Here is a 21,601-nt window from a genome sequence, read left to right on the forward strand (position 1 = left end):
CCTGCCTCAGCCACCCAGGTAGCTGGGACCACAGGCGCCAGCCACCACGCCCAGCTAATGTTTGTATTTTTAGTAGAGACGAGGTTTTGCCATGTTGGCCATGCTGGTCTTGAACTCCTGACCTCAGGTAATTCGCCCGCCTCGGCTTCCCAAAATGCTGGGATTACAGGCGTGAGCCACCGCGCCCTGCCCTAGATTAAAACTCTTGTTTTTTTCTGAGACGAAGTTTCGCTTTTGTCATCCACAGTGGAGTGCAATGGCGCCATCTGGGCTCACTGCAACCTCCACCTACCAGGTTCAAGCGATTCTCCTGCCTCAGCCTCCCGAGTAGCTGGGACTACAGGCGCCCGCCACCACGCCCGGCTAATTTTTTGTATTTTTCAGAAGAGACGGGGTTTCACCGTGTTAGCCAGGATGGTCTCGATATCCCGACCTCGTGATCCGCCCGCCTCGGCCTCCCAAAGTGCTGAGATTACAGGCGTGAGCCACCGCGCCCGGCCCCCGGCCCGTATAAACTCTTTTTTTTTTTTTTTTTTTTTTGAGACGGAGTCTTGCTCTGTCTCCCAGGCGGGAGTGCAATGGCGCGATCTCGGCTCACTGCAAGCTCCGCCTCCCGGGTTCATGCCATTCTCCTGCCTCAGCCTCCCGAGTAGCTGGGACTACAGGCGCCCGCCAACACGTCCGGCTAATTTTTTGTATTTTTAGTAGAGATGGGGTTTCACTGTGTTAGCCAGGATGGTTTCGATCTCCTGACCTCGTGATCCGCCCGCCTCGGCCTCCCAAAGTGCTGGGATTACAGGCTTGAGCCACCGCGCCCGGCCCGTATAAACTCTTAAATGGGAAAAAAGAATCAGGTTTTGGCTGTTTTGTCAGGATATAATAACCAGCCACCACGTTGTGGTCCATTTAATCCTGAAAAAACTTAGAGGTAAGCACATTTTGCTCCTTCCGCGGAAACTGGAAGACGTGAAGCAATTTGCACAGTCTTGCAGTGAAGGGCCAAGCTGGACACTCATACCCAGCCCACCCGGCAGGGCCACTAGCCCAAGGTCGGTCCTGTGCGCAAACAGTCGCAAGCAGGGACTGAATATCCCCCTCTTAGCACAAAACCCAGTAACTTCCGCGACATCGCCCGAGACCGTCAGCGCGCTTGCGCGGCCCCTTGACGTCAACCACGCCGTTCCGCCCCCTTCTGGAACGCGGAGCCGCTGAGCGGGCCGACGGCCATTTTGTGAAGCGGCGAAGGAGGTGGTGGCTGCGTTGGGCTCCGGGAAGCCGTTCGGGCTGGGGCTGTCGGCCGCGGGGCGGAGGCACTCGCGCGGGGGGTAATTCGGGGTCTGGGTTCTGGTGCCGCGCAGCTTTCCCCGGTAAGACTCCCGCAGCCCCTGAACGGGCGGGGCTGTGCGGGGCTCGTGGTGCCCCTTGGTGGCCCGGGGCGGGGCCTTCGGAGGCCTTCGAGCCCGCGGCAACTAGCGCCCCACACAAAGGGTCGAGGCAGGGCTGCAGGGGGAGTGGGGTGCCACTTAGGCCTCTCAGATCTGAGAGGATGCAAAGAGGACGCAAGAGAGGATGAGCCTGCGTACCGAAGTGGGGACGAGGCCATAGCGAGGACGCCCCCGTGGTCTGAGAGGGGGCAGGCCAGAGCTGGCTGGCTCAGCGGCCTGCGAGCTAACGGGGACTGCAGTAAAAACACGCCTACATCCCGAGTACGGAGGATTTCTTGTCTCCCCCAATGAAGCAGAGGTTATAACTACATCTCTGTGCCTGGAGGTGGGGAGATAATCGTAGTGAGGATACTCCCTCGACCCGAAATGGAAAGGAGGCCCTTGTGGCCTACCAGCAAAAGGGGACCCAGGTCACACCTGTGGGGAGGAAGCTGTAGTCGGTACACTCCTGTGAGTTCAGAAAGGGAGTCTCACAACCGGCCGCCTTCGTGGCCTGAAGGTGGAGGGGGTTGCAGTGAAATGCCTCCGAGGTCCATTGCTGGGGGCCGGCTTTGCTCGAGGGTGTAGCAGTTTTGAGAAGCCGGCGTCTGAAGCTAGGAAATGAGGGGGTGGGGTGAGTACGCCTCCCGAGGCTCTGAGAATTATAGTAAGATGCCAGGCCTTGGTCCCCCAGTAGGGAAGGGGCTGCTGTGAGCAGCACTTTCACGGCTCTCTCGGGAGAGGATCCTCTGGCATTTCAGGAGGACGAGATCCAGTTGGGCTGCGGAGGGTGGGTGCTTTTGATGGAGAGTTAATTGAGTTTCTCTGAAGCTTGGCTGCATTAGTTTGCAGCCACGTGAATTGGGTGGTGGGAGGGACTTTGAGGATCTACAGGTTAGTGACGGGGATGGACGCCAGTGCAGCAGGCTTAGCTGCTAGGTTGTAAACGTACGGGCTTTTTGTGTGCCTCCAACGTATGCTGTATAGTGACAAATCTGAGGGGCTCTTGTGAGGGTTACTCAGTATTAAGTGCTAAACATTATTTACTCATCTGCGTGGTGTCATGCTGAGAATTGCAGACTTTAAGAGATTTCTGGGCCCTAAAACCCTCCTTGGCTCCAGGATTCTCAGAGATAACCTAATATAAATTGAGGAAGTTTGTAGGGACCGTTTTATATTATTCAAGAATAGAGTCAGTATAACCCACTGGGAAAAAAAAAGTGATGGCAACTGAAGGTTTGTTGAAGGGAGAGGCTAGGCTTGTGATTGCAGTATTTCTTTTAGAGCTTCTTGCTTGAATGGTTTGAAATGGTGTAATTTTTGCAAAATGCAGTCTTAGCAACAAGAATTGTCTAGGACCTTGTTAACTAGTGTATATTGTTAATGCATCTCAGAGCATTTGCAGTCGAGAAAAATCCCTCAAGTCTGGACACATAGGGAAATCCTTGTTTTTTAAATTATAGAACTACAATACAAGACTGGTTGTACTTGTTTTTGAAATTTGGTAGTTTTGATAAGAATGGAAGATTTCTGGATTTAGTGGAAAGTGTGCAGACATTTTCAAAGAATATAAAAAGTTGGGAAGAACTGTTACAGGTGATTCAAATAACGTTATGGTAATTTATGAAGAAAGTGAAATGTTTGGCGTGTTTATACAAAACAATGAAGATGTGTTTAGTATATATTATTGGACAGATTTTTAATGAAACAGGGAATGCATTTTTATATATGCTCGATTAAATGTTGATTGCTTATGGATTGTAATGTATAATTTTCATTTTCTTTATGTTCAAATCTGTTAGATGAAAAATGTGAAGCTTTAGAAATAATTGTGTAGTTACTTGCAACGTATTGTTACATGCTAATACTCTTTGGGCTTCTTTCACCTTCTTTGACACGTCAAATGTTTTGATGACTGAGTATTGAGAGTTTGGGAGTTGTTAGTACAATTTTTAGATGTGAAACTTGATTTTGTGGGCCAGTGTGTTCCAGGTGTTGGAATCCAGTGACAGTGTTGATAGTTTTTACTCCATTTTGCAGAGAGCCACTCTGTCATTGTTTGAATGTATGTTTTCTTCTGTAGATGTTGTAGGAAGAACCAAGTGTCAGTAGTTGGTTGCACAAAAGATGCTTTTAGATGTCCCTCCCTAAAATGCAGAGACTGATGATGTCCACTTTTATATCTTTTGTCTGGCCCACAAGTGCTTAATAGTAAATGTTCATGGAGTAAAGGAATATTGTTAAATGTTTTCAACTAAACAGAAAAGATAATTTTATCTAAACTACAGTTTTATCAGATTTTACTACCACACCCATATACCTTTTGGTTTGCACAAAATTTAATTAAGTTTAAAGCTAGCTTTTAAGACCCAAAAACATCGAGTGAATGTGGTTGTTTAGGTTAGAAGTCTAATTTTGCTCTGAAGTGAAAATGAAGGTAGCAACATTTTTGTTGGCATTTGGGGGGATTGAAACATAACAGTATTTTTGACAGGAGGAATATCTTATTTAGAAATGTCTTCTGATTTGCTGCCTTTGAGTACGGAATGGAGGTTAATGGAAAAATTGAGTAATGCGTTATAAAAAGTATACATCTCCATCAGTGTCAGAATAATTTTTTCATTAAGAATGATCCCAGACTTTGAAATATGGTCCATTTGGGAATGGGGAACAAAATCAAGTGGCTGAAACTGTGGTTGTTTCATAATGTTTATTATAATGTGATTATGCTGTTTTTAGCATTGTGCCCGTTGTGATTGGTTCTCTGTTGCTTATCTCTGAGGTGAACATTTGAGCGTTTAATTGTTTCTTTTGGATCTGAAGAACCTAGCTCTGCTGTATCCTGGTTCTTGTTGATTAAAGAGTGATAACTGAACAAAGTTAAAGTTCACTTTTGGATGTTTACTACCAGATGAAGAGTGAAAATAGTCGTTTTAGTTTGTGCCTTGACTTCTTGATGAAGAGATTTGTTGTCAGACATTTTTTTCTGAAATTCCAAGTGATTAGAATGGCTAGTAAATATGAAAGTCTGTCTTGTCATAATATGTTAAGTTTTTGTAGCAGATACTTGTGATTTGTGCATGCATCTGGTATTTTGTCAAGTTGAAGCAAGCCTTTATGTTAGGACTAATTCCTAATAGTATGAATGGAAAACATACTAAAGCCAGCTTCTTGTTCTAGATCTTCTGAAGTATATCAGTAGCTTTAATGACAAATCAGGCCCATTTTCTCCTTTCCTATCATTATGCTGTATGTATAGATAGAATATGTATTTTAGATGTTTTATTGTTTAGTTATTATTTTAGTCTTATCCTTCTAAAGTTCTGCAAAGCTTTAGGTGAATGGCGTGGATTTTTGAAATCCTGCATTCAGTCGCTAGCTGACATTTAGAATACAGGAATAGTAGTTTCCTGGAAAACAGTGACACTTGTATTAAATTCTTGTGGTTTTTACAAAGTGAGGTGTCAACACAAAAGTATTTCAGTTCTATTTCCATTTGCCTTTCCCTTTTGAAGAGGTATAATACCAAGGGTTGTGAAGTTCTGACTTGTAGCATCAACTTTCTGCATATTTTTCCTTGGTATATGTTCCCCTTTGCTGAAATAGAAGAGAATCATAAATTTCTATCTGGACTGATTTTGTGCTTTAAGTTGTACACATAAAACTTGAACTAAGTTGTCAAATTCAGTTGGGCCTTTCAGCCTTGCCTTGTGGAATGAGAAATTTCTTCCTTTTAAAGGTAATTTCTGGTAACCTTTTAGAAATTTTTGAGAGTAGACCTGGTGAGTTCCCTTTGAGCTTAACTGGCTGACCCCAGATTTGTCCTTCTCAAGATGGACATACGGTATCTTTTGAGTTTGCAAGGGAAGAGGCTGAGAGGAACCTTCTTACCTTATATTCAGGCATATGCCCTGGCCCCATACCTGACCTTTTGAATTGGAATCTCCAGTAGGGATCAGATGTTTATTACAAGTTCTAGAAACTAGAAAGTTACCCTGTTACGTGGCTGCTGGAGTCAAACCTGTATATAAATATTGCAGTACTTCATGCTCTTGCTCGTTCCTTTACTTGAAGCAGGTTTTTTTCTGTTTCACATTTCCCTTTGTGACCTGTTAAACTACTAGATACGGCTTTTAAATGAAGAATTTTAAAACTCCTTAGACTTAGTTAGGCGAGGCCAGGCGTGGTGGCTCACACCTGTAATCTCAGCACTTTGGGAGGCTGATGCGGGTGGATCACTTGAGGTGAGGAGTTCGAGACCAGCCTGGGTAACATAGTGAAACCCCTGTCTCTACTAAAAATACAAAAATAAGCTGCAGGTGGTGGTGCACGCCTGTAGTCCCAGCTACTCCAGAGGCTGAGGCATGAGAATAGCTTGAACCCAGGGAGGCGGAGGTTGCAATGAGCCTAATGAGCCTAGATTGCGCCCCTGCACTCTAGCCTGGGCGACAGAGCGAGACCCTGTATCAAAAAAAAAAAAAAAAAAAAAAAGACTTAATTAGGCTAGATTTCTACAACATGTAAAAGATTAATACAATGCCCTAGGCTTTTGAGTGTGTTGATTACATATTTGCATAGCTTTTTGTGGCAAAACAATTTCATTGTTCTTTAGCAACTTGAGTAGTTGACTAGAAGATGAATAGTTTGTCCTTTAGAAAATCACACAGCATTTTTGAAATATGTTTTACTTTTTGGTGATGAATATTAAGGTCATTAGTTGTATTTTGGTCGTGGAAGATACTAATTTAAGATGAGCGTCATTTGGAAAAGTAGTCATAGGTAATCTTAATACTGAACAGTGGCAAATTTCTTCTCTCTCTGAATTAAAACATGACCTTTGGAAAAAAAGAAGTAAAAAATGACCTTTGAATATAGTTGTCTAGGCATTTGGTCATATATGCTTGTGACTTGTTAATAACTTCACCAGTTTGGAAGAAATGACAGTGAAAGATGAGTGACCTGTTTTTATTTTGGGATATACTCTTAATATGTCAGGCATTTTTAGGGTGTTTTTAAATTTTTTATTTATTTAATTTTTTTTTAATTTTACAAGTTTTTGAGAAGTGTTGTGGTGTCAGAGGAAAAAACACTTTCCCTTAATATTTTGTTAATATTTTGAGCTCCAGTGGAATTAGTCCTTATAGCAAGAACTCATACTTCGTTTGTTTTGTGATGTTGGATGCTATTTTATGCAAAATAAAATATATTGAAAGAATAATTGCAGTAATTTCCATTGAGTACCCTTGAATTGCTATCTTAAGTTGTCCAAGAATTGTTATTGTGCGAACTTGTGCCTTTTCATCACAAATTTGGTGAGAACCTGGGGAAATAGACTTGTGTTACGGAGTTTTCTGGACTGGTTTAATTATAAAGTGATCAAAGCAATTAGCTGTGAAGCTGAGCTTTATGACTGTTTTAATTTTCAATGGATTCGTTATTGGGCTAAGTTATGACACTCTTGATGTATGTAAATATATAAATATTTTGAGATACTCAAATTTGAAAGCAATACCAACCAAAAAGCATGTGCGGGATTTTGTTATGGTGTCTTTCCTTTTTTTTTTTTTTTTTTTTTTGATATGCATTCTAATGAAGTACTCTGGTGGTTTCAGACTCGCCTTCGTAATGTACAGTGTGGCCTGTGCGTGTTGTTTTGTGTTTCCTGCATTGATTTTTGCCTCCGTTTATTCTCTATTGCAGTCTAAAAGTTGGTTTTAATTGGTTGCCCACAGGATTGACTTGGCCTCTACTTCTTGTTAAGAAAATACATCTCTTGTTTTATCAGGTAAGAGATTTTGAATAGAGAGTTCGTTTTTATACAAAATAAAATGAGATAGCTTATTAAGAAATATGAAAATATGTGTAGCAACTATATTGTGTGTGTGTGTTTTTGTTTGCTTGTTTTTTGTTTTGAGACAGAGTCTTTTTCTGTTGCCCAGGCTAGACTCTGTTGCCCAGGCTGGATTGCAGTGGTGCCATCTCGGCTCACTGCAGCCTCCGCCTCCCAGGTTCAAGCACTTCTCTGCCTCAGCCTCCCGAGTAGCTGGGATTACAGGCGCCTGCCACCACACCTGGCTAATTTTTTTGTATTTTTAGTAGAGATGGGGTTTTATCCTCTTGGCCAGGCTGGTCTTGAACTCCTGACCTTGTGATCCACCTGCCTTGGCCTCCCAAAGTGCCGGGATTACAGGCATGAGCCACTGCCCAGGCTGGTGTGGTTTTTTACAAGTTTATCTGAGGGATGGGGGTGGGGTAGATGGTGCTTTGAGTAGTTGTTCCTTTGGGGGTCAATTTCATTTATATGGATCTATTTATCTTGCGATTTTCCTGATAGGCAGTAAGTTTTATTCCTTAGTAGCATTTTAGACTAATTACAAATACAGATGCTTGTTATTGATATGTTTATTTATATTTCCTAAAAGTTTAAGTATAGATATTGGGTCACATGTTTTAGAGTACAAATTTTAGACTTTAAATGGAACCTTAGCAAGTGGATTCTAACCCTCTTGTTTAAGTAACTAAGATAGGCCCAAGTTAGGTTGAAATGACTTCGCTGTCAAACAGTTACTTAGTAACAAGAACAGCAGATACTTTTTTAAATTTTTTTAAATTTTTGTTTTATCTATTTATTTATTTTGTGACAGAGTTTCGCTCTTGTTGCCCAGGCTGGAGTGCAATGGCGCGATCTCCGCCTCCCGGGTTCAAGTGATTCTTCTGCCTCAGCCTCCCTAGTAGCTGGGATTACAGGTGCCTGCCACCATGCCCAGCTAATTTTTTGTATTTTTAGTAGAGACAGGGTTTCACTATGTTGGCCAGGCTGGTCTTGAACTCCTGACCTTGGGTGATCCACCCGCCTCAGCCTCCCAAAGTGCTGGGATTACAGGTGTGAGCCACCGCACCTGGCTGCAGATATTACTTCATATTTTTTGGAAGCTAGAAACAATTTTCCTCATCAGATGGCTTTATGAATAAATCTTGTATTCCACTTTGGTTTAATATTCAGCCCTTTCCAGCTGGTAATCTGAGGCAGATTTTCAATAGCATATTCTCATGTGTACCTTGTACAAACTTTCTTTTTTTTGAGACCGAGTTTCGCTCTTGTTGCCCAGGCTGGAGTGCAATGGCGCAATCTTGGCTCACCGCAACTTCCGCCTCCCGGGTTCAAGCGATTCTCCTGCCTCAGCCTCCGAAGTAGCTGAGATTACAGGCATGCACCACCATGCCCGGCTAATTTTTTTGTATTTTTTGGTAGAGACGGGGTTTCTCCATGTTGGTCAGGCTGGTCTCGAACTCCCGACCTCAGGTGATCCACCTGCCTCGGCCTCCCAAAGTGCTGGGATTACAGGCATGAGCCACCACGCCCGGCCATCTTGTACAAACTTTCAGTAAATCCCTGCTCTTAACAGAAGATGGCTTGAAGACTTAACTGTGTATGTCACTTTAGCCCTGTGTTTAATTTTTGTGTTCTTGGAACTATATCAAGTTCCTGTTTGATTGTCCCAGTGCAAACTAGTCTCTCTCTCTCTCTCAAGTTGTTTTGAGTACCTGGATTGCCCATGATGTTTCCCCTATACAAAGTGATTAACCACTTTTTGAAGTTGAACAGGAAATGCTATCACATTTTGCATATAGCCACATATTCTACATTGAGCAAGGAATGTGAATTTGATTTAATGACTTGGAAACTGCTTGATGAACCTCCTTATAGGCTGCTAAATAGTAAATGAGAAAAGAGACTGTTGGTGTGATGTTTTTTAGCGTTAATTTTTCTTGTTGACTCTTTAAGTTTGTAAATGAAAAGCTTCCCCACCCTTCCCAAATTTCTAGTGCTTTATAATGGCCTCACAAAAAGCATTTCTGTTTGCTAGTCCATTTTTCTGGATTAAATTTGAAGGTGGCTTTTTATTTTTGTGTATGTGTCTGTGAGAAAATTGTCAAAGCCAAGCAGTTTGTTTCTTGTTTGTATAAAGCAGTCGTAATATTGAGATATAATTACAGATTTTGTTGCATTGAATTAGTATTTATATAATATTTGATATTGAAGTTAGAGAATTCTTAGAGCATATAGTAGAAAATCTTGCCCCTTGTAATGTTCTTGAGAAGTGATAAAACCAAATCTCTTCATTAATTTATAACCTTTCTGAGGGTCATGAGCTGATTTTATGGGCTTATATTTAAAAGTTGACTTTTCAGGCGGGGCGCAGTGGCTCACGCCTGTAATCCCAGCACTTTGGAAGACTGAGGAGGGTGGATTACCTGAGGTCAGGTGAAGTCCCATCTCTCCTGAATACAAACAATTAGCCAGGCATGATGGCTCATGCCTGTAATCCCAGCTACTCGGGAGGCTGAGGCAGGAGAATTACTTGAACCCGGGAGGTGGAGGTTGCCATGAGCCGAGATCATGCCATTGCACTCCAGCCTGGGCTACAAGAACGAAACTCTGTCTCAAAATAAATAAATAAATAAAAGTTGACTTTTCAGATGGGTTGGAAAACACTCTATGTTGTTGACCACCTTAATTTCAAAGTAGTATGTTTCCCAGTCCCAATAATTCGATTTGTGTCACTTTCCAAAGGGCTGCCCTTGGATTTGCTCTTAGAAGCCTTTAGAACTGAAATACTGAAATTTGAGGGGAACATTTCTTTTTTGATTATGTCAAAACAGGCATGATCTAAGGAGATCACAGAGATCCTACAGGAGTTGTGTAGGTCCAAGACTGTAACAACCACCGAGTAATTCACACTCTGGTTCTAAAACAAAAACAAAAAATATTTTTATTGTCAGCTCTCTCCTAGGGGAAAATAATACTTTAAAAAATTTTATTAAATAGAGGATTTGGTTATGAGTCATTGGACCTGAGTTTTAATTAAAATAGTCACAGTGAATGGGACTATAACCAGGTTCTACTTTTGGGGGTAATGAATCAAGGTAACTCAGATTTTGGCTGTCCTATTCAGTAGTTCTTTTGGCTTCTTAGTATGTCTTAACCTTGTTTATAATAAATAATTCCATATGTAATTTTTTGTAATCTATAAGGCAGATTGAAAAGTTTTAGGATGAATAAAATAATGGAACCAGTTCTTATTTAAGACTTGAAGCTACTTTTAGTCTTAAGTATTATTTACAGTTCATTAGTATTCTAGTTTTTTGCTTCTGTTGGATTTTGAGGCTGAGCTCTATAAAATCACACTTGATAATTCTATGAAATTATCAAGTATATAGGGAAGATGCTAAGCCAGTTTTAAATACTAACTTTGATAAATTCTTTGCATGTTTTTTCCCTATAGATTGTTAAACTTTGTTTCCTGATTTGACTTACACATTTCTTTTAAATCTTACTGAATGATTAGTGGTCTGAATGATGTGTATGTATTTTACTGTCCTACAGTTATTTTTTCTTGAACTTTTTGAGTCTTGGGACTGAACTGTTTCCAAAATTAATGCCTTCTGGAAGTTGAAATTGTCTACATTTTACATTGTAAATGGCACGTAATGTTCAGTTTTTAGAATATCTAAATTAAAGACATTGCCTGTGATAGTGTGAGGGAATATTTGAGGGCCTAATATGGTAGCTGGTCATTCTTGTAGCTAAAAACTTGGTGTGATAAACAGGAGTCTGACCTGGCCGTTGCCTTTTCTCATCTGCAGGTGTGTGTGGTTTCAGCGCAGCATGGCTGTGGTCATCCGTTTGCAAGGTCTCCCAATTGTGGCGGGGACCATGGACATTCGCCACTTCTTCTCTGGATTGACCATTCCTGATGGGGGCGTGCATATTGTAGGGGGTGAACTGGGTGAGGCTTTCATCGTTTTTGCCACTGATGAAGATGCAAGGCTTGGTATGATGCGCACAGGTGGTACAATTAAAGGGTCAAAAGTAACACTATTGTTGAGTAGTAAAACGGAAATGCAGAATATGATTGAACTGAGTCGTAGGCGTTTTGAAACTGCCAACTTAGATATACCACCAGCAAATGCCAGTAGATCAGGACCACCACCTAGCTCAGGAATGAGTAGCAGGGTAAACTTGCCCACAACAGTATCCAACTTTAATAATCCTTCACCCAGTGTAGTTACTGCCACCACTTCTGTTCATGAAAGCAACAAAAACATACAGACATTTTCCACAGCCAGCGTAGGAACAGCTCCTCCAAATATGGGGGCTTCCTTTGGGAGTCCAACGTTTAGCTCAACCGTTCCAAGCACAGCCTCTCCAATGAACACAGTCCCGCCGCCACCAATTCCTCCAATTCCAGCGATGCCATCTCTGCCACCAATGCCATCCATTCCCCCAATTCCAGTTCCTCCTCCAGTACCTACATTGCCTCCTGTGCCTCCTGTGCCCCCGATTCCCCCAGTTCCTTCTGTGCCACCCATGACCCCACTGCCACCCATGTCGGGCATGCCGCCCTTGAATCCGCCACCTGTGGCACCTCTACCTGCTGGAATGAATGGCTCTGGAGCACCTATTAATTTGAACAATAACCTGAATCCTATGTTTCTTGGTCCATTGAATCCTGTTAACCCTATCCAGATGAACTCTCAGAGCAGTGTGAAGCCACTCCCCATCAACCCTGATGATCTGTATGTCAGTGTGCATGGAATGCCCTTTTCTGCAATGGAAAATGATGTCAGAGATTTTTTCCATGGGCTCCGTGTTGATGCAGTGCATTTGTTGAAAGATCATGTAGGTCGAAATAATGGGAATGGATTGGTTAAGTTTCTCTCCCCTCAAGATACATTTGAAGCTTTGAAACGAAACAGAATGCTGATGATTCAACGCTATGTGGAAGTTAGCCCTGCCACAGAAAGACAGTGGGTAGCTGCTGGAGGCCATATCACTTTTAAGCAAAATATGGGACCTTCTGGACAAACTCATCCCCCTCCTCAGACACTTCCCAGGTCAAAATCGCCCAGTGGGCAGAAAAGATCAAGGTCAAGATCACCACATGAGGCTGGTTTTTGTGTTTACTTGAAAGGGCTACCATTTGAAGCAGAAAACAAACATGTCATTGATTTTTTTAAAAAGCTGGATATTGTGGAAGATAGTATTTATATAGCTTATGGACCCAATGGGAAAGCAACTGGCGAAGGCTTTGTAGAGTTCAGAAATGAGGCTGACTATAAGGCTGCTCTGTGTCGTCATAAACAGTACATGGGCAATCGCTTTATTCAAGTTCATCCAATTACTAAGAAAGGTATGCTAGAAAAGATAGATATGATTCGAAAAAGACTGCAGAACTTCAGCTATGACCAGAGGGAAATGATACTAAATCCAGAGGGGGATGTCAACTCTGCCAAAGTCTGTGCCCACATAACAAATATTCCATTCAGCATTACAAAGATGGATGTTCTTCAGTTCCTAGAAGGAATCCCAGTGGATGAAAATGCTGTACATGTTCTTGTTGATAACAATGGGCAAGGTCTAGGACAGGCATTGGTTCAGTTTAAAAATGAAGATGATGCACGTAAGTCTGAACGCTTACACCGTAAAAAACTTAATGGGAGAGAAGCTTTTGTTCATGTAGTTACCCTAGAAGATATGAGAGAGATTGAGAAAAATCCCCCTGCCCAAGGAAAAAAGGGATTAAAGATGCCTGTGCCAGGTAATCCTGCAGTTCCAGGAATGCCCAATGCGGGATTGCCCGGTGTGGGACTGCCCAGTGCAGGACTTCCCGGTGCGGGCCTGCCCAGCACAGGACTGCCTGGTTCAGCAATAACCAGTGCAGGACTGCCTGGTGTGGGAATGCCCAGTGCAGGAATACCTAGTGCAGGAGGTGAAGAGCATGCCTTCCTGACTGTAGGATCAAAGGAAGCCAACAATGGGCCTCCATTTAACTTTCCTGGTAATTTCGGTGGATCAAATGCCTTTGGGCCACCAATCCCTCCTCCAGGATTAGGAGGCGGGGCCTTTGGTGATGCTAGGCCTGGTATGCCTTCAGTTGGAAACAGTGGTTTGCCTGGTCTAGGACTGGATGTTCCGGGATTTGGAGGTGGACCAAACAATTTAAGTGGGCCATCGGGATTTGGAGGGGGCCCTCAGAATTTTGGAAATGGCCCTGGTAGCTTAGGCGGTCCCCCGGGTTTTGGAAGTGGCCCTCCTGGTCTTGGAAGTGCCCCTGGGCATTTGGGTGGGCCACCAGCTTTTGGGCCTGGCCCTGGCCCTGGCCCTGGCCCTGGCCCTGGCCCAATCCATATTGGTGGTCCCCCCGGCTTTGCATCTGGTTCTGGAAAACCAGGACCGACAGTAATTAAAGTGCAGAACATGCCCTTTACTGTGTCTATTGATGAGATTTTAGATTTCTTTTATGGCTATCAAGTAATCCCAGGCTCAGTGTGTTTAAAATACAATGAAAAAGGTATGCCCACAGGTGAAGCCATGGTGGCCTTTGAGTCTCGGGATGAAGCCACAGCTGCTGTCATTGACTTAAATGACAGGCCTATAGGTTCAAGAAAAGTAAAACTTGTATTAGGGTAGCCATTCACATCATTCTTTATAGGGTAGATCTTCATATTGCTGTGATTAATGCATCCAGATTGTTTTCCTAGTATTTCCAGGTTAGAACCTGTGGATTGTTTCAATTGCATATAGCTTGGTTTCCATAACATAGAGCATTGGTTGACTGTTTACAGAAGACTCACTCACCAGGATAAACATTGCTGTATGTTACAGTAAATCTATCTGGAGAGAACACATAAATGATTTTGGCATACCATTAGAGAAACCATTTGTAAAACTCAAATGACCACATAAAGCTATCAAGGAGTCTAGATTGGTTTTGTTTTGTACCATATGGGTTGAAGAAAATAGAAATGTCAGTAGAACTCATTGAGGGTGCTCTTGCCAGCTGCTGAAAATAGAAGTTGGCTACTCTCAGAATTTGGTTTAAAGCTGGACAGATTTGCTTTGTTATAGGGTAAAGCTTTGTCTAAAGTCCTCATTTTCTTTTAAAATTGAATAAAATTTCTGTATACAGATTCATTGTATGTACCTTTATTGCTTCTTAAGGGTCCTTGCTGTATAGACAGTCCTGCTTCAGAAGTTGCTTTGTTTGTCTAATTGACTAATCTGTAAATGAGCAGAACTGTTTTGTTGGTTTTTTTCCCTAAATATAAAAGTCCACACTTCGTTTGTGCTATAACCTCAAACTTTGATTTCTAATGTCACACTTAAAACTGTGTGGAATAAGACTTTTGCCATAAAAATAAACTATGGAGTCCTTTATCTACCAGAGCCTTTTTGGTTTGACCGCCACGATTTAGGTTAGTCAGTTTAAAAATTGTTCATGTTGTTTGGATGGTATCGAAAACCAGAAACCACTTTTAATAATGTGTTTAAGATACTTGATTTGAAGTCCTTTTCATGATGGACTAATTGTAGTATCAATTTCCTCCTGTCCCGATTTATGTGAAATTTTGGCCTTTAAACAAAGAGGGGCCCATTCATAAGAGAGTGTCATATCTAGGTTTTTCAAACTGAAGTTGAAATTATCTTTGTTAGCAGTAGTAGTATAGAATAAAAGATCCGTATGCTGGTTCATAGATTGAAACGTGTTAGTCCTGTTATTTGGAGGCTTTTTGGCATAGTTGTTTGATCAGGAGCCTGTTTACTAAAACTCTTCATACAGAATACAAGTGCAGCTGCCAGAGGGGAGAAAATTGAGATTCTTGACCCTTTCATACTCTTTTCTTTGGTATTCAGGACACTAAGGCAGGAGGACCACATGAGTTCTGGTTGGTAAGTGTCCTTGTCATGAAAACACTTGCCTTACAAGGCTCTAATTATGATTTCCCTAGTCAGTGCTCTGAAGATGTGTCACATAAACAATATGGAAGGGGAGATAGGTGAGATGATACGAAAAACAAATTTTCTCACTGTCATAAAAGGCTCTAATTATGGTTACTTTCCCTAGTCAGTGCTCTAAAAATGTGTCACATTATATTATAAACAATACAGAAGGAGAGATAGATGAGAGATCATGAAAACCAAATTTTATCTTTTACATGGCCCCTTTGTCTTCGTTTGAAACATCCCCAACATTTCTTACAAATTAGTGTACTTACAAAGGGGTCAGTCTTTTAAAATAAGTATTTCCTGTTAAAATATATATATATATATACAGTGCCTTTTTGGTGTTGTGAGTCAGTGGAACACTGAAATACAGTGGCTGTGTAATTTAGATTTAAGAGTGGCAACAGTTTGATTTGATAAGATTTGAAAAGGCTTTTTATCACTACAATCTTAGAGGATTGACAGTACAGGATTTTTGTTTAAGGGAAGGATTGTTTAGACTCAAGAGGTGACTATGTTGTGGGTCTTTTGATAATTCATGAATACAAATTTGCTTTGACAGATCACTAGATACTGCCTCCTCAATTTCAAAAGCAATATAACGTTTGTATATGCTGTTTAATTTAAGTTAATGTTAAGTAATCATTTCTCATTCCAAAGACAATGCAAAAAACTTCAGCACTGCTTGAGAGTTGTATTTCAACCACAGATATTTTCCCCATTGGAAAGCTATTTTCATTTTAGAAAAATGGGTTGTTTGAAGATGAAAGTCTTTTATCTTTTTTCACAATTTATTTTGGTTATATGTTCGTACATTCTTATTAAATATTTCATACACTTTATTGCAACTACTTTGTTATTTCTACATCTTAGATAAATGCTGAAAAGGAAAATGATTTCATTGTTCATCTAATTAAATAAATTAAGAAAAGAGCGGTTTGTGTAGAAATTGGAGAGAACTGTGTTTTATATGAATCACAACAGTGCTCGTTGTGGACTGTAATTAAATGCTTTGCCCTCTGGAACTTGATTTTTGTGTATCTGAGACTTATTAACAGTGCTAACTGCTAAGGATACTGTTTATCTTGTTCTGGGCATTGGAGTTTCGGTTTTTAAAAAATTCTTGAAAATGTATTGTGTGAAACTACTCATACCTCTCTTCCTGCGAATTTTCTCCTAAGAACTAGGTTTGGGGTAGAAATCAATTGACATTATTTTCTCATTTGCTTTGTATGGTATGAAGGATTTGTAAAGCTTTGCTCAAAGTTGTGTGCATTTGTAAACACTATCATGATATTTTCAATTTTATGTGTAAATTTTATTGTCTGTTTTTGGTGATTCTGACATTAATGGAAGAGAATATTTTCCATTAGATTTAATTTTTTTTTCCTCTCCCTTCTGATTTTTTTTTATTGGTGTTCATTTTTCTTTTGATTTAAAGGATTAGAGAAATCTACAAATGTATGTCATGAATAAGCAAATTTGTAAACTTTTCTGAACTTTAGTGAAACATTTAGTTCACAAGCATAATTTGGAGGTGTGTTCTGTGTTTACACAGTAGTTTGGATGTATAATTATTATTAGTGGCTTTTTAAAAAATGAAACAGTGTTAAGTGAAATGTAGTTCCTAGCTTTGTACTCCAAGTTGTCAAAGCATCAACAATGAAAATTCGATTAGGAAACTTTATTTAAAATTTCAGATAGTAGTATTCAATGTAGTTAAGGCTAGTCTTAACCCACTGGATGAAAATCTAGGACTGTATGGAAGTAAGCAAACATTACATTTTTAGGTGGAAATAGTCAACCTTGCATAAAAACAAGGATGCGTGAAAGCCTTAAACTCCAGCTCCCTTTTACTGGAGTCTGTGGTTGTGTACAGGTATGGGCCAAGTGTAAAATCTCATCAATTTTAAGAACACTCGGGAAGTGAGTAAAGAAAATGTAAAATTGCTGCTAGTCAAATCTTTTGGAAAGAATTTCTGGAAGTGGTCACTTTAAAAATTATTTTCCACCCTTTCAAAATTGCCACATTTAAATTGTTTTACTGGCAGTTCTATAATAGTCCAGACTTTAGAAACCAAACACAATAAAATGGCTTGTTGCCAATATGGCCACAACATTGCCAGCAAATACTGCCTTGGCATCACTCAGCAGAGGTTTTTGTTTATAAAGATGAAGTCTTGAATACTGTTCAATAAACTTGTCAAAAAATAAAACAGGCTGATGCTTTTAATGCTTTAACTGCACAAAAGTACTTCACTGAGCTATAATATTATCCTGTCAGGGTTTTTGTTTTGTTTTGTTTTTAAACCTGAAGATATTTTGTGCCTTTGGAAAGGTAGATTTGGTAATCTTGGAGAGGTAAAAATTGTTGCTTATCCTTGCCTGCTAATGCTGAAGTGTCAAGAGAAGAGGATACTTGGAACAGCAGGGAGGAAACTTGATTCTAGTTCAAGTCCATAGTATCCAGCTTTTCAGAATTTTATGTGTATGATGTGTTGGCAAACAAAGCCCTTAAATGTTGAAAACTTTATCTTGAAAGAGTTTAGCTTGTATTAGAATTTGGATACCCAGTGTGTTTTAGAGGGGTCTAGACATACATAATTCCAGGTAGTAGCTGAGCCATTATTAAATAATCAGGATTTGACTAAGCAGTGGACAAATCACTGAGTGAAATCAGCTGCCTACAGATATCCAGAATGGCTTTTACCATCTGAAAGGGGTGGACTGTGTGATAATATGTCTCCTTTTCTTGTTCAGGAGAGATCAGTTATGTAATTCATTGTTACCTGCTTTCCAGTGTTTTACAGCAAGAAATAGTTTATCAACTATGTGCATCATCACTAATCTCCCAAAAGTAGAGCTTTTACGGGGTATGGTAGAATCTAAACTTACAGCTTTCCTTTTTTTATTAAAAATAGCTTTATTTCAGTCTCATCTTTTTAGTATAGAATCTGATCATTTTGACTTGTGAAATGTTCTGGAAAGAGTGTACTCTGGTAGTAGCACAATTCTCTGATGTTATAGTGACTTTTCTGGGAAAACCCCTCTATTCAACAACATAAGCAAGTTCATCTCCTGCTCAGGTAAATGGTGATTCTTTTTTTTTTTTTTTGAGACGGAGTCTCTATCTGTCGCCCAGGCTGGAGTGCAGTGGTGCGATCTCAGCTCACTGCAACCTCCACCTCCTGGGTTCAAGTGATTCTTCTGCCTCAGCCTCTCAGTAGCTGAGACTACAGGTGTGCGCCACCATGCCCAGCTAAGTTTTTTTTTTTTTTTTTTGTATTTTTAGTAGAGACGGGGTTTTGCCATGTTGGCCAGCATGGTCCCCACCTCCTGATCTCGTGATATGCCCACCTCAGCCTCCCAAAGTGCTGGGATTACAGGCGTGAGCCACCGTGCCCAGCTGGTAAATGGTAATTCTTTACCATGCTGTTCTTGGGTTTATTCTTGGTGCTTTGGCTGCTTTGTGTTAGAGTCTCAAAAGCATCCTAGAGTATGACTCCTTTTCTGGATCAACGTAACTAGCAGTGAGCAGCCACGGTGGCATGCTCCTCTACATGTTGCTCTATCGCTGGAGTCCAGAAGGAGAAAAAAGCCACCTGACATAAACATTTCAGACCCAGGGACAGAAGGGCAGCACTCTAAAAGTCTAAGGGCAGGAAAGAGTGCTGGGAAAAATCACAACCAAATCCCTTGAATTCTGTCACTAGCCCCACGGACCTCCTTCCAGTGAAAATGTTTAAGGTGTGCTTGCTTCAGCAGCACATATTAAAAATTAAACAGAGAAGATTAGCATGGCCCCTGCACAAGGATGACACGCAATTTGTGAAGCGCTCTTTTTTTTTTTTTTTTTTTTTTTTTTTTTTGGAGACAAAGTCTCACGCTTGTCCCCCAGGCTGGAGCGCGATGGCACAATCTCAGCTCACTGCAACCTCCACCTCCCGGGTTCAAGCGATTCTCCTGCCTCAGCCTCCCGAGTAGCTGGGATTGTGGGCACCTGCCACCGTGCCCAGCTAATTTTTTTGTATTTTTAGTAGAGACGGGGTTTCACCATGTTGGCCAGGCTGGTCTCAAACTCCTGACCTCAGGTGATCCACCGACCTCAGCCTTCCAAAGCGCTGAGATTATAGGCGTGAGCCACCACGCCCGGTTCTATTTTTTTTAATTAAAATGTTAAAGGTTAGGGCATAGAGACTCAGCAAATGTCATAGAGAAGTGGTAAATGGCACAGCTGAGCATTGGAATTGGCTCCACAGTTGTTCCAGACATCTGGATATTGACCTTAGTAACTTACTAGTTTCAAGTCATTTTGCTTAATTAATGGCTTGCCATTTCATGGTAGGGAGAGATGACTATTTTGTTATGGAGCAATGACCAGCAAGAGAACATAATTCAGTATGAACAGTCAAAGGTGTTGAGTGAATTTAACTCATTTTAGGAATGTGCTGTACTGTATTCAAATGGGCTACTTGATGGTTCATTCCCTCCATTCTGCTGCTGTTCATTTCCTCCCTTTGCTTGCTTATATAGTAAATCTGCTCGTAACCAGGACTTAAAACTCTCAGACTGAAGCCCCTTCACTGCTGTCTCTAGCCTCAGCCTCCTAATGGGTGGGAGTAGTTCATTCATAGCTTCTGATTAGTGGATAAGACTTGTCAGGCTGGGTGTGGTGGGTCACACCTGTAATCCCAGCACTTTGGGAGGCCGAGGTGGGAGGATCACTTGAGCCGAGGAATTGAGACTAGCGTGAGTAACATAGCGAGACCCTGTCTCAAAAAAAAAAAAAAAAAAAAAGCCTTGTCACTTAGAGTTTGTGCTTCATATCAAATGATAACAACCACATTGTGCTACCACAAGTCACACAGTGGGAATGATTTAAGAAGTTAAATAGTGTATTTTTGTTGTTTCTTCTTTTTTTTTTTTTTTTTTTTGAGACGGTCTTGCTCTGCTGCCCAGGCTGGAGTGTAGTACAGTCAGCTCACTGTAACCTCAACGTCCTGGGCTCAAGCAATCCTGCTTCAGCCTCCTAAGTAGCTAGTTTTTTTTTTTTTTTTTTTTTTTTTTTTTGGTAGAGACGAGGTAATTGCCAGGGGAGGGGTGGTGGTGGAGTGGAGGGGTAGTTTCACTATGTGGCTCAGGCCGGTCTTGAACTCCGGGGCTCAAGCAATGCTCCCGCCTTGGCCTCTCAAAGTGCTAGGATTACAGGTGTGAGCCACGATGCCTGGTCTCAGTTTCTTAAAAGGTTTTAAATTACACCAACTGGTACCAGTGCGTCTGATTGCCTGGATTTTTCTTTGATCCCACTTGGAAGTTTGTTAATGCCACACTCCACTATACTCCACACATTAGATTGCAGTGGGGGCTGGAGAGTGGCCCAGCCTTTATACATAACTCCCTTCTGTGGTTTGGCCTGTGGGACCAGTAGGGTCCCTGTGCTGTAACTCTGACTGAAGTGATGGACATTAATGCAACTACTAATTACTGATGTAGATGAGCTGCTTTACATCTGTGACCATTGAATTGACAGATTGGAATTGGAAACAGCTGTCACCTTCAAGCCTTTAAGACAACTTCACATGAATGTACAGCTTAGCCATAGCTGTATCTCATACTAACAGATTTTTGCAGTGTTGTGCACCCAGCACTTATACTTTCGTGGAAAAGCAAAATAAGGTTCCTGTTCAACAGTTTAGGGTTTTAAGTCACAACTAAGTGCTTGGTTGTGCTTATACTAGGTACATTCCTATACCACGGGAACCAGGTAGTGGCTTTCCTGGCCATTTGCTAAGTCATGGTTAGACAGGAAAAAGTGTAAACTAGTCTTTGTCGTAGTGTAGTTTCCTGTTGTTGAAATATTCCTTTGCTTTCTTGGCTTCCCTAACATGTAAATTCTGAAGACCCATCTTAAACTCTCCCCAGTGTCCCAAATGAATTTATTTCAGTGAAGGGTAAGGGGCTTGCATTATGAACAATAGGTAGGTTTGTTTTCCAAGAGCTCTGGTCTGCTTTTGTTCATTTACTCATCTCCTTTTGTACTGTAGGAGATATACACTCCTTTTGTGCACACTGTAGATGCACAGGTATTTGGTGATGCCTCAGTCCTGGAGATCATCAGGAAGGCGGGTTAGTACTGTTGTCTCAGACACCCCACAGGTGATAGACATTAAAAGAATGTAGATTTCAGCCGGGAGGGATGGGGGCAGAATTGACTACCCTATAAATGTCCTTTGAAAATTTTGATACAGATCACATTTTTTAGAGGTGAGTTCTACCTTATTTGCACTGTGCATGCTTGCTACTTAAAATTTATTCCTTTGATCAAGTCTTGTAAATGTGGAGTCCAGGATTTCCTACCTTCCTGCCCCAGCAGTCAGACAAATAGAAT

At 41.3% G+C, this 21,601-nt stretch overlaps 1 protein-coding gene and 1 pseudogene across 37 annotated transcripts in view; both read left to right on the forward strand.

Annotated features, from left to right (window-relative positions):
- The first annotated feature begins 1,170 nt into the window (after window positions 1–1,170).
- The window catches only part of CPNE1 (copine 1), a 39,516-nt gene continuing 19,085 nt past the window's right edge, over window positions 1,171–21,601 (forward strand). For 10 of the 37 annotated variants that reach the window (XM_063633649.1, XM_063633671.1, XM_063633664.1 and 7 more), the window contains exon 1: window positions 21,263–21,339. In XM_063633649.1, the coding sequence (XP_063489719.1) occupies window positions 21,289–21,339 (51 nt within the window). In that variant the 5' untranslated portion in view covers window positions 21,263–21,288. Of the gene's footprint in view, window positions 1,368–7,124; window positions 7,210–11,072; window positions 12,890–21,257; window positions 21,340–21,601 lie in introns of those variants that run through there. The other 27 variants (XM_063633676.1, XM_063633679.1, XM_063633666.1 and 24 more) reach the window with 21 other exon arrangements.
- Window positions 18,963–19,061, forward strand: LOC129474986 (uncharacterized; annotated as a pseudogene).

Source organism: Symphalangus syndactylus, chromosome 24 (genome assembly GCF_028878055.3).
Source record: "Symphalangus syndactylus isolate Jambi chromosome 24, NHGRI_mSymSyn1-v2.1_pri, whole genome shotgun sequence".
NCBI lineage: Eukaryota > Metazoa > Chordata > Mammalia > Primates > Hylobatidae > Symphalangus > Symphalangus syndactylus.